General features: G+C 40.0%; 3 protein-coding genes across 4 annotated transcripts in view; all 3 read right to left on the bottom strand.

The window, feature by feature from the left end:
- The window catches only part of LOC141780562 (shisa family member 6), a 234,115-nt gene that overhangs the window by 106,988 nt on the left and 114,072 nt on the right, over nucleotides 1–13,055 (bottom strand). The gene's annotated exons all lie outside the window — the stretch shown is intronic.
- On the bottom strand, nucleotides 2,776–5,161 carry tmem238l (transmembrane protein 238 like). Its single transcript, XM_074657466.1, has one exon. The coding sequence runs from the start codon at nucleotides 5,046–5,048 to the stop codon at nucleotides 4,545–4,547; it is 504 nt and encodes a 167-aa protein (XP_074513567.1). The 5' UTR covers nucleotides 5,049–5,161; the 3' UTR covers nucleotides 2,776–4,544.
- Nucleotides 6,805–9,066, bottom strand: pirt (phosphoinositide interacting regulator of transient receptor potential channels). Of its 2 annotated transcripts, none has more exons than XM_074657464.1 (2): nucleotides 8,279–9,066; nucleotides 6,805–7,911 (listed from the first exon to the last, which is right to left on the bottom strand). In XM_074657464.1, the coding sequence occupies exon 2, from the start codon at nucleotides 7,893–7,895 to the stop codon at nucleotides 7,488–7,490; it is 408 nt and encodes a 135-aa protein (XP_074513565.1). In that variant the 5' UTR covers nucleotides 7,896–7,911; nucleotides 8,279–9,066; the 3' UTR covers nucleotides 6,805–7,487. The 2 variants fall into 2 exon arrangements, with proteins under 2 accessions (XP_074513565.1, XP_074513566.1); XM_074657465.1 differs by having other exon boundaries at nucleotides 8,494–9,066.

The following is a 13,055-nucleotide window of genomic DNA, read 5'->3' as shown; positions in this document are numbered from 1 at the left end:
AGGTCAACAGTAGATGTCACAAAGAAGTGGTGTACATCATCTGAAAGCTGAGAACCTGAAGATTAATTTGGGATGCAGCTCAGCACTGTGTGTCAACTTCTCTTAGTCATAAATAGTAAAAGTGTATAGGGGCTTGAGAATTGATAAAAATGATCAGTAATCCCTCTAAAATACCACATTGAGACAACGTTTGACATTTGGAATACCCTAGGTCTGTAGTTTGTGGCTTTGTTTCATGAGGCTGTGATTATCCTAAAGGTCACAGCAGGTAATTTTATACAGTGAGGTCAAATTTCAAAAACTGGTCTCATAACAATGACATGGCAACTATGGGGACTAACATCATCACACATGAATACAATTGGGCTCATTGGATTCACACGAGTCTCAGCTTTACAGCGACACCCAATTTATGTATTTCCAAGACTGTTTATGGACCCCAGAGTGCAAAAATATTCAGATACACCATTTTAGAATAGGCGAAAACAACACTTTTCTACTGCATTCAAATAACTGCATGTTTTTTTGCCCAAACTGCATGTGATTATCATAAAGTAGGCATGTCTATAAAGGGGAGACTCGTGGGTACCCGTAGAACCCATTTTCATTCGCATACAGTATCTTGAGGTCAGAAACTTTATTTAGCCTCCTTCATGACAGGCTAGCGTGACATGGTTGATACCAATGGATTTCTTAAGTTTTTCTAGTTGTATATCATATCTATCACTCTAGCTCTAAAAGTGAACCTGCCACAGCCTCTGAAAGACAGTAAAGTCGGTCGGGGTTAAAAGCTTCCTCCCAATGAAAGTGCTGAGAAATACATTTTCCACTCCAACAAAGTCCAGGAATCTCTGCTGTCCATATACAACATGACAAGTTGTTTTTACCCTGAAGTCAAACGATGGAATAGAGTGTTTTATTATCTCCTGGGATTAGTCAAATGGGTTTCTGCCCGGATTTGGTTTTATCACACATCCTTCGCTGAGGCAAAACCTCAAGGAGAGCCGAAGGTTCACAAAGTCATGATTTTTGATGAAGCTTCTGCTCCAATCGGTCCTGCCAGTCCCCTCCTCATCATCCTTCACATGCTGTTGAAGGAGTCCAGCAGACTCGGACTCAGTCCTGCTTCACTGTGGTCACAGTATGTCTGTCTTGATGAGGTTGAGCTCGTCGTCAGACACGGTGAGGTTCCCCATGTACCAGAATATCCAGAAGAACAGGCTGAAGAAGATCAACAAAGGTCCGGACAGCACGAAAAAGTCCCAGAAACTGAAAGGAGCGAAGATCCCGAGGAAGAAGAGGATGAGGCCGATGACGTCGAAAATCACAGCCAGTACCAGGAAGACCATGGGCATCTTCCTTTGCTCCATAGCCGGGCCGGGTGAGACGGACAGGTAGATGTCGTCGTCGTCGTCGTCGTCGTCGTCTGAAGGTCTGACAGGAGTGACAAGTCCATCCAGAAATAGTGCTCTCCTGTCATCTGGATCATTGTGTTTCTCTCTCAGCACACCTCACATTTCTTTCATAGCTCAAGACTTGGTGGGAAGACTGGTATCCAACCACAACAACTGGTTGCGCTGCTCATTAACAGCTGCTGAATGCCCCACAGTCCATCTTCATTCCTTTGCAGGGCTGACTTGTTTTCCATCTTTCATGTGTCATTATAATGTGACACATCGTCAAGCCATTGTCTGTAAGCCGCGCGACAGATTTATGCACATATATTTCGTAATCAGCAGCCATTGAGCCTGTGTTTACACAGCGATAAGCCTGCTATAATTAATTGGGCCCCCCCTGATCTTTTTGTTCAGTTAATGACACCAAAGTGATTCGAAGGCTGCATCAGTGTGTTGCATCTTTTATCAGCTTCCTCTTGACTTCACTCCCACTTTGAGTTCAGAGGGAAATAAATTCAGCCTTTATATTGAACAGCTCCGCAGGGTGTATACACTGCATTCAAGCCTTCCTTAAATATTTGATAATCCACGGTTCATGCATCACCACAATAAACGACACCTATTGTGAAGCGACTGTCACAAAGAGGAAGTACACGCAATGGAAACTTCTCTGTGAGCAGCTTGTTTGACCAGTCAAGCTGCCATTATTTGTCTCTGCTCTGCGGCTTTCACTCGCTGTCCTGCCTGTCATATAGTAGGTGTGCACAGCGGCACTGATGAATTATGTTTTATTTACTGTAACGTTGTCATGCAGTTTGGTTAAAGTCCTTCAGTCATGCTAACTCTGTTTATTTCAGCTGCTGCAATAAACGAAACCCTGCAGGGCCGTGACATTTTGCATAAGGTGTGTCCTTATTGTGACTCCAGTTTGTGGGTCAGTCTGTGAGGCTACTATTCCCACATACACTACATACATCTTAGTGGATATACAGTATCTTATACAGTCACACACCAGTCACACATTATCCCCTGTTGAGGATTTTCCATGTTTGTTTAACCAACACCAAAACCACTGAGGCAAACCAGTCTGACCAGTGTTTCTGTTGCTTTGACTGCGAATCAAAGGGCAAACATGACTTGACTTTATACTCTGTTGTCTGCTAGCAGCTACAACAGGTATAAAACAACAGGTATAAAATAGGTTAACGGTATTTGGAACAGGTGGCAAGCTGAAATGATGGTGGACAATCAACAAAGGAACATTTAACCTTGTTGGTTGGATGGAAACAACATATGATTCATATCCTTTTGGACCAAAAAAAGAAATAAAAGATTCAGTATCTGCAGCAGGGCCGGATTAGCCCCTATTGACCCCATGTTTTCCAAGCTTGGGTTTGAATATAGAAATGAGTTAAATGCACCACATAAGCACAATATAAACTGAATCAATTAAAGGTCATGAAACTAGCTTGGGACCCCTGTAAAATATGACCTTAAGTTTAGGTAATGAAGGTGTTGCCTTCAGGTTAGGGGTGTCGCAATATACCGCTATATATACTGTAACTGTGATATAAAAAAATTAAATATTGATATTGTGTTGTGTAAATAATCCAGCACCTCTTAAACCATTTCAGATGTACAGATATGGTTCCAGACTCTCTCCATCTTGTATTGTGAGGGTAATTAATTTGCCAAAAAAAGAGACAAAACTCACAATAAACAAAGTCAAAAATGAACTTGACTGATCAGATTTTCTAAAGATATTGCGATTATATTGTTATTGTGAATTATTTTGGCCACGATAATCATTTAGTGACAATCTGATATTGTGACACTCCTATACTTCAGGTCTTCATCATTTCAGTTTCTAATGTGCTTCAGTGGTAAATACACACTTTCAATTAATGAAATATCGGACACTTTAAGAGTCTGGGGCCCTCTGGGGTAATCCGGTTGGTAATCCAGCCTTGCCTGGCAGTGTGGACAAAACTTTGAAATCATCTAGACTTTGATGTATGGAAATGTACACAAAATACTACCAAACAGTTCAATTAATAACATTAAATACAAAAAAATTATATCGATTTGTGTTTCAGGTTCACATTTTAACAAAAGTTTTTTGGAAACAACTATGAAATGTGGTTATAATTGAATGGAAAATATGAAAATGAATTTCCTCAACTGCTCCATTTAAAACCAAGTAAATATTCATCAATAGTCGATGGTTGTTTATGGAAACTTAATTCTTCATGTATGTTGAACTGTACGCTTGCCTGTGGACCATTGTTCAGGTGACATGATGCCCACTGGCTTAAAGGTCCCATATTATGCTCATTTTCAGGTTCATACTTGTATTTTGTGTTTCTACTAGAACATGTTTACATGCTGTAATGTTAAAAAAAAACTTTATTTTCCTCATACTGTCAGCCTGAATATGCCTGTATTTACCCTCTGTCTTAAACGCTCCGTTTTAACGCATTTTGCCGGAATTGCAACAGAATTGCGTTGCTAGGCAACAGCTTGGTCCATGTGTACGTCCTGTCAGCTGATGACATCCACATACACTGCAACCAGGAAATAAACTGGGACACATTTAGAATGTTTACATTTAAAACTGTGTAAAGGGTCTAAATATTGTATATTCGTTACATCACGAATGGGCAGAAATCCTGACAGCTTGTTTCAAATGCAGAATTTCTCAATATGAGCTGTGTGTATTTCCCTGTGGATTGAGTGTTTTGATACTTTCAAAGTATTTATATAGGTCTTAAACCTGCTTTATAATAACAAAACATGAAAATCTCACTTTTTTATAATATGGGACCTTTAAAGAATCTCTATTAATTGAGAGTGCACCAACTATCTGTTTTCCCTGTCAGAAGTAGTTTGCCAAAATCTTTCCATAACTTACAGAACCTGTAAAGTTAAGTATTACTGACCTATGAACATTATTTCCATCCACTCATCCACCCAGAAATACAGTATATAATAATTGGCTATATAATAATATTCTTCTCTTAGTTTTGGCTGAGAAATACAGCATATAATAATATTCTCTACAGTAGCATCCTGCTGCAGACATGGCCACATTTAAAGCATCTATTTTATATGAAAGGTACCCATTCATGGCATCATCATGGTGGTGGTTCAGATCTCTGGTTTGTCCTCTGGTTCAAGCTCCATATTCTTCTCCACAGAGTCCAGACAGTCATCGTAGCCTTCATTGTGGTAGGCTGTGGATCTGCCCCAGGTCACCCTGCTGGCTTTATGTGCAGCATCAGCAGGTGAGCTCACCTGGCTGCTGCTGCACTCCTCACCATCCTCCACATATTTCACGCGTGGTTTCAGCTTCTGGCTCAACCTCTCGGAGAGTTTCCTGGCCAGCTGCACGATGCTGCTCCTCTTCTTCTTCTTCTTCCCGTCGTCGTCCTCGTCCAGCTGCACGTTGCCAATGTACCAGATGATCCAGGAGGCCAGGCTGCTGAAGATGAGCAGAGAGCCGGTGTAGATCAAGAAGTCGCCGTAGAAGCGGCCGTCGAGGCGCAGGTTGGCGAAGATACCGACAAAGAGCAGAACCACACCGCCGACGTCGAGTGCGACGGCTAACATAAATGCAGACACGCATAATCCTATGTACTTTATCTGAGCCATGGTGGAGACATTAGATTAGGAGGATGCTTCAGGTGCGGTATACCGGAGCTGAGCAGCGCACCTGGAGAGAAACGCCACACCTACTACCTCTAAAGTGAACATCAACAAGGGATTTCCCCAGGCTTACATACACACACACACACACACACACACACACACACACTGACTGTTGTTGTCAGGTTAAAGTCCACAGTAAGGTTGATATAATGCGAAAAGGTGCTGGATTTACAGGACCTTTTTTTTTTAACATGTCATTTGACATTCAAATTTGATATGCATCATGACGCAGCCTTTTCCTGCATGGGATGCATATACTCTGTGCAGAAAGCTGTGTTATAAATCACTTTCTATTTGTTAATTGGTTAATTACTATATTACTAACCCCTTTTTTCCACTTGAAAGATTTTATTTTATTTTATTTATTAGGGATCTTCACTACACCTTTCCTACACGACCCTCTTTATTTACCTATTATATTTTATTTTGTTCAGTCCATTATCTGATATCATATACTTTTTTTCTTTCTTATTATTTTATTTTTTATTTACTTTCTTAATTAGTTTAATTTATTACTTCTTTTTTTTTTAAATGTTTTTATTTCTTTTTCCCTTTCATGTGACCAAGACCAACATGCGGTGAGGGGGGGGGGGGCTTTTTCTGTTTTTATTTAATGTAAAGGACAATGTGTTACGTTCTACATTTGATAAGATGACTTTTCCCATGTCTACAAAAAAAACCTTTTGGTTTTTTTAGCTTCTAAATACTAAATTATGATTATCTATCTAGTGTTCTGGTGTGACTTACAGGGCCTTTTTTTTAACATGTCATTTGACATTCAAATTGATATACAGCAGTTAAAGCATTATGACTCAGCCTTTTCCTGCATGGGATGCATTATACTCTGTGCAGAAAATTGTATTATAAACCACTTTCTATTTGTTAATTGGAGACTAACCCTTTTTTTTCCATGTGAAAGATTTTATTTTATTTTATTTATTAGGGATCTTCACTACACCATTCCTATACGACCCTCTTTATTTCCATATTATATTTTATTTAATTTTATTTGTTAAGTCCATTATTTGATATCATATACTTTTTTTTCTAGTTATTTACTTTTTTTAATTAGTTTAATTTATTATTATTTTTTCAAATGTTTTTATTTCTTTTTACCTTTCATGTGACCGAGACCAACATGGGGTGGGGGTTCCTTTTTCTGTTTTTATTTAATGTGAAGGACAATGTGTCTACATTTGATAAGATGACTTTTGCTATGTCTACAAAAAAAACAACCTTTTGGTCTCTTTAACTGCTAAATACTAAATTATGATTATCTATTTAGTGTTCTGGTGTGACTTACAGGACCTTTTTTAACATGTCATTTGACATTCAAATTGATATGCAGCAGTTAAAGCATCATGACTCAGCCTTTTTCTGAATGGGATGCATATACTCTGTGCAGAAAACTGTATTATTAACCACTTTCTATTTGTTAATTGGTTATTTGGGCTCCCTTTTCTGTTTTTATTTAATGTAAAGGACAATGTGTTACGTTCTACATTTGATAAGATGACTTTTGCCATGTCTACAAAAAAAAACTTTTGGTCTCTTTAGCTGCTTAAATACTAAATTATGATTATCTATTTAGTGTTCTGGTGTAAAACATAATTCAACAATATGTGATTTAGCAATAATGTTTCGTTAACTTTAACATTCATGCCAGTAAAGCTTGAAGATACAAGTAGTCGACCTATTGATTGTAGCTGCTTTAAATACAAGCTGCTTAGTTGCTATAGGGCAAAGTCTAATTTTAGTGCATTGTCAATGGCAATGAATATTTCATGTCCAATATGATGGATGCTGGGTCTGAAGGGGTTAATTAAAATTCCCTGCTCCATACTATTTGAATCTCATGAAAATGTGCTTTCAGGTCACAGTAGTCAAATGTTTATCCTTTACATATATTTGAGGATGAATGGACGCAGATTCAAAAGCTCCTTCCCACAGTAGGGACTTCAGTGGACGCAACAAGACACAGTAAACCGGGAACTGACAATTATGAGCTCTCAAAACCTTTAATTATTCATGAATGGGCATACACTGCACCACACAGCATTAGGAAATCCCCATTGCCCACTTTTCCCTCATGAATATTCTTTGAGGACAGTTTGCTTTCTAGAATCCTTCTCGCTAAATTGTGTGTGAATAATTGCAGCACATTGTTGTCCTTGTGCTCTCACCTTCTTTTCCCCACAGCCATGGTTATTAATGCAAATGTTGTCATGCACACTTGAGATAAGCACTTAGTGTTGTCAATCCTGGAGAAATAAAACATAAATGTCACCACACATAGTCCTTAATAGAGGCTCCCATGCTGAAAAATGTCAATCCAGCGTGCTCTTAAAGTTAAAGTTTCTTATTTTGAATGGCCTCCAAACATCACAGGTTGAACTGGGGTTGCCTGTAGTAAGTCATGGGCTTCTTTATATTCTGCTTCCTGTTCTGCTTGGTGACTGGGATCAGGACCACGCCCACCACAAAGACCATCAGCCCGATGGACAGCAGGGCCGGTCCCAGGATGTTTGTCACCTTCCTGCAGTGGCCGGCGAACCAGAGGCCGCTGATGATGATGCCGCATGCCAGGAAGCTGCCCCCGGTGGACATTAGGTGGATGGCGAACCAGAATTCTTCACACTTACTGCTGCGAGACGTCTCCGTGGTCCAGACGGAATCGCTGCGGGACATGCTGAACACGGTGCTCTCTGTGCGGCTCGGGGGCGTCAGCTGGTCCCTGGACTGGGAGAGGGTGCACTCTCCCAGGGGGATGTTCTCTGGACTGCCTGACATGGCCTCCTGGATGACTCTGTGGAAGTAACGCCCAATAAGAATCAATCTGAGGTCTCTGTTTCTAATACAGAAAGTTAGGACTTATCCTTTCTGCAAATAACAATATTCATATTGAGAGTGATATACGTCATTAAAAAGTGCAGATAAATGTGATCAGGAAGCCACTTTTGAGCACTTTAATCGGAAGTTAAAAAGGACAAAATCATCCCAAAATTAGCCTTCATGAATTGTTAAAATGTTGACTTCCCCCCCCCCCAAATCAATATTATGCAATAACAAATTTTCTATCCATTTGAGTCGGGGCTGCATATGTTAGTTTTTCCTCCACCTAGCTCCAACATAAAACCAGACAAATAGAAGTAAACAAGTAGACAAACACCCACCTTTCAATATGGATCAAGTTTCTCTGTCTGTATTTTTGAAGAATCAAAACTTAACTATCAGAAAACATCCAGAAATCTTAAGGAGACGCTGAAAATAATTTTCCGCCCACCGTGCGACCAGAGAAACCAGTAAAATGCAGTGCTAGAGTCCCACCACCCTCCTTTGCTATCTCCACCTCCTCGAGAGCATCCTGTGACCACCACCATCTCCTTACCATCATCTACGATTGCGGTCGGTCGGTCCTGATGTTGCATCAAAGGCGAGGAGCCTGCCTTTCCGGTCCCCAGAGGATGTCCATAGACCCCAAACCACTCAGACTGATGACTCCATTGGTCTGTAAAATGACTTCTAAAAACTTCCCCCAGCAGCTTGGGTGTTTTTTTTTTGTTTAAAAAGCCTGAAAGGACTTGACAATGAGAGGAAAATGTCTGCTTCAATTGGCTGGTACTCTTCCCACACAAAGAGGAGCAGGGCAGGGCAGCAACTAGGAAATGGCTCAGATTGATGGAGCAAGCAATCACCCATACAGAGACTTTCCAATACAGCCCTGATATGTTGGCACGGTATTGATCTCAAAGTACCCCGCAGCAATTATCTGCAAGTTGTAGTTTTGTCCGCTGAACATGAGATCAATGACGTCTGTGTATAGCATAATTAACCTTCAGAAAGTGGAGGAAGTCATATAGAATTTGAGGATTTATTTTGTCATCTTGTTCATGCATCTTCTAAAATGTCCTGCTTCAGATTCACAGGGGGAACACGAGAGGGGTGTTTCTGCAATATGACACTCCTGCCTCCATTAATCAGCGCTTATATTACATTTGTGTCTGTGTTTGTACGCTCTTTGGGGAAGACACAAGTGTCGCCATTGATCTGAACATGATCTCACTCTGTAACACAGTTACACCTGACAGAGAGCTTTAAACCAGCTCCTCAGACCTTTTTGTACTGACTTAGTAAATATAGAAGCTCCTGCATGAACTCCTTAAATTACTGCTGTTTAAAATGCACCATCCTGTGGTGCAACACTGATATGATGAATCCTGTCAATACATGCAATGAGCCAGTCATTCCAAAAGAGGGCAGCACCGGCAAACAATTCAATCCAGTGTAGTTTGCATCATTAACTTTTAGTGAAATATTTCATAGCAGCGTCAGTTAATTAATCGGTTAATTCAGTATTTTTGTAATTACTTTCAATCTGACGTGCCTTATGGTTCAAAGTCTTTTATTTTGCAGCCACATGTGAGAAATTAATTAACCATTCCATGTAATGTGCTGCAGTATCTTGCGATTATGATGTGCCTAATTCTCCTTAATGGTCCATTTAAGTGGGTTGTATCCCATTCACTTGATCATAGTCATCTGAGGGTGTTTTACACCGCTGAGTTAATCTGCTGAAGGATGAGATGGAGCGCCAGACCTCCGTAGAACTGTGTGTTTTAATCAAGATTAGACATATGTGGAGGATACATCAGCTGGGGAAAGATTTATAAACCCATTTAAGCATTTTACTAACATGCAGGAGGTCATTTTGTACCTTAAATGTGGCGCTTGTACTATAAGGTTTGATGGGGAGTTGAAGAAGGGCTGAAAAAATTTGTTGAACAGTCAATGGACAGAATGTAAAAAGCCAAAAATATCCATATTCCAGCTATTATTGTGAGGATTTGACGCTTTTCTCTCTTTTATGTGATGATAAATGTAATATTTATTGCTGTCCGATTGTCACAAACTGAAGACTAAACTAGAAGACTGATACTAATAATGGTATTATTGAAGCTTCTCATTGTTTATATTTCAAGCTGGTATAGTTGAAAACTGACACAAACACAAGGAAATACTTTATGGTATAGATGATTAGCAGTTTGTAAAGCAGGATGACTCATTTATTCTAATTCATTATCTATTATCTTCTACTTAATGGTCAGGAAAAATAATGAAATACATTAGTCCTTTAGGAAAATAATTTATTTTCAAATAACACTGTTAAAAAATGTAAAAAAAATTACGTGCAATTACAATGTAGTGGCGTGTTTCCAAGATGTGCCTATAGTCAAAGACAACCTGAATCATATCGCAGGTGGATTATTTGACTAGTTGGTGTTATAAAGTTAAAAGTTGAGCCAATATATTAGTAAACCGACATACAGGTATCAGTCTAATCCTATTTGATAACACAAACACAGAGGGTTGCCGGGGATTAGAGCTAATAAGCCTGGTCTTGAGTCAGCATGCTGAGTTTGTAGTGTTGGCGGAGGTTTAGGACTGGATTCTAATGAACTGTGGACTTTGAGGTGCAGCATGCAAACCCTCCGGTTAAAGCCACCAGAACTAAGATGCTCTAACAACTCCAACGCTGGCGCTTTTTCGAGGCTGCTGTGGATTAAAGAGGAATACTTTTTGGCCAAATGAAGCCTCGCACAGAGCCTCGTTAACTCTTGAGCAAATATCAATGAAATCCGTGCAGCAACTCATCTGCAGATATTCACTCGTCTGCAGACAAATCTCATATTAACGCATGGAGCCCTCTTCTGTACAGGTGACCTTGGGAAACTAATTAATCTGCTTTGCATATTTACAGCTTTTTGTTGAGTAATCCCAGGGGGACGGCTTGCAAACAACCGTAGCATAAAGGTTCTTTCAGCTATGGAAACACAGAGAGATGTGTGTGATATTCATAGTTCTATATGGAAAACAATGATAATTTTACTCTGCTCAATATCATCAGTCTGTCATGCTTTTAGTTGTCCTGAACTTAGTTTGTACTTTGAGGGTATTTCAACTTTCCCTTAATATAACACACACTTCTCTTAGCAATTGTCTGTTTTGACCTGATTTGCTGATCGTTCAATAAGAGGCATCGTCTTCCTTTCAAAGGGCATGTAAGACAAAGTACAGTTAAACTGTGGCATGTCTGTGCCAACAGGTATCACTCACACTTCAACCTGACTAAAGTGTCAGTCCAATATGTCACACTAACAGATTTAAAGGACTCAAAACTAAGGCAGTGATCAGACCTACAGTGGCACTGTCTAAAAATACTGGATGTCAATTCATTTCAATGGCAAAAGAAATGCCAGAGATTCTGCCACAGTGCTGCACGTCATCCAGCAATTCATAACACAGGCCAACACATTTCTGACATGCCCTTCCAGACTGCCAATGACAGAAGTTGTACTTACTTACTTTAACCCTCCTGTTTTTTTTTTTATCATGTGTGCACCAACAACAAAGTTAAAATAAGGCCTTGGCCCTGTTCAGACCTGGCATTAATATAATTATGTCCTGGGTGATCTGATCACAAGTGGACAGCTCCAAGTACAGGTGTGAACGCACCCATGACGCATTGAGATCCGATCGCTCAGACCACATTCGGAGGTGGTCTATGCCAAATATGGTCACCATTCTTTAGCTGTGTGTACGCGACTATGTCCTAGGCCACATTGAAGGACATTGAGGATGTGTGTGCATAAGTTCTTGTACAGCTATCTTTGTGAGGACCAGCTTGAGTTTTAGACCTTCCGAGTGAGGACATTTTGGGCGGTCCTCACTTTGGGACAAATCTTCAAAGGCCTGTTCAGGGTTCAGACTTGGTTTTAGGGGAAATCATTCAAAACACAAGCTGGTTAAAAACAACACACATTTGGTCTTTGCCAACGGAAATGATGAACGTGTTTATTTGCATACAGAGTGGGAAACTGTGGTCCGATCACAAGCTGTCGCTCGAGATGCATTCTAATGCCAGGTGTAAACAGGGTCATGGTTTCAAAGCTCAGAGCTTTAGTGAGTCATTGCTGACACTGAGGCTAACTTCCTGCTGGTGTTGACTCTCTGCTTATGCACACAGAGAAGATTTGGCCTTTCAGAATTATCACAAAATCCGTTTGTTTTTCCGATTAATACTAATTGTGTTGCAGGATGTGCAACTGGATTTCACCAAACTCTCTCAGCATTCCGAATAAATTAAAGAGACACAACATATTATCAACATTAAGTGATGGCAAATTGTCCTGCTAGTGTTTCTTGTCTCTCAGCTGTGGTTCAACCATAACAATCTCAACAATCACAACAGACAATAGTGGAGATAAAAGGCATCCTTGTCTCATGCAGCAGCATGTTGGAGCACAAAGATAGGCTATTACTGTTGCAGAGAACAGCCATTGGGGACTAATAAAGTACTGCTGGAATCGTCATCCACAACATATTCCCACTTCCTGTGCAGAAAGGAAGTTAAAAGATAAAAGTCTTCTTGTTGCTTTTCTCCTACTGCTAAATGATAAGTGAACCCTGCCCATTTTAAAGAACACATATCATGAAAAACCCACTGTTTCAGTGCTTGTGCTCATACATGTGGGTATCTGGAGTGCCCACCGACCCACAAACTGTGAAATAAGACAACCCAGTCAGTTTTTTGTGGGCTGCCTGGATCAAAAAACCTGATTCAACAAGCCATTCAGATTTGGCTCCCCTTCCTATGTCACATGCAGCATCATTACAATATAATACAACACCCATACTATTTAGTATGCCAGAAAAAGATTTAGTATGTCTCAATACATAGTATGTCAAATGCAGTATGCCAAAAATACCACAATGTCCTACTGCAGTATGGCCCAATTGTATGCATACTGCATGCATACTTTGTAAGGGCAGCTGCAGTATGTACTAAAAGTAAAAAGAAGTATGCAATTTGGAATGTAGCTTATCTTTGCAAAGGTGCACCATTTTTTTCCAGAGCAGACCGGGCTTTTTCAGGAGGAGGGCTTAAAGAGA

The sequence above is a fragment of the Sebastes fasciatus genome, chromosome 13 (assembly GCF_043250625.1).
Source record: "Sebastes fasciatus isolate fSebFas1 chromosome 13, fSebFas1.pri, whole genome shotgun sequence".
NCBI lineage: Eukaryota > Metazoa > Chordata > Actinopteri > Perciformes > Sebastidae > Sebastes > Sebastes fasciatus.
Note: the sequence above shows the minus strand (reverse complement) of the source record. Positions and strands in the feature narration are given on the sequence as shown.

What these genes read in the sequence shown, in the direction of transcription:
- tmem238l (XM_074657466.1), bottom strand. Translation starts at nt 5,048, where the DNA reads ATGGCTCAGATAAAGTACATAGGATTATGCGTGTCTGCATTTATGTTA.
- pirt (XM_074657464.1), bottom strand. Translation starts at nt 7,895, where the DNA reads ATGTCAGGCAGTCCAGAGAACATCCCCCTGGGAGAGTGCACCCTCTCC.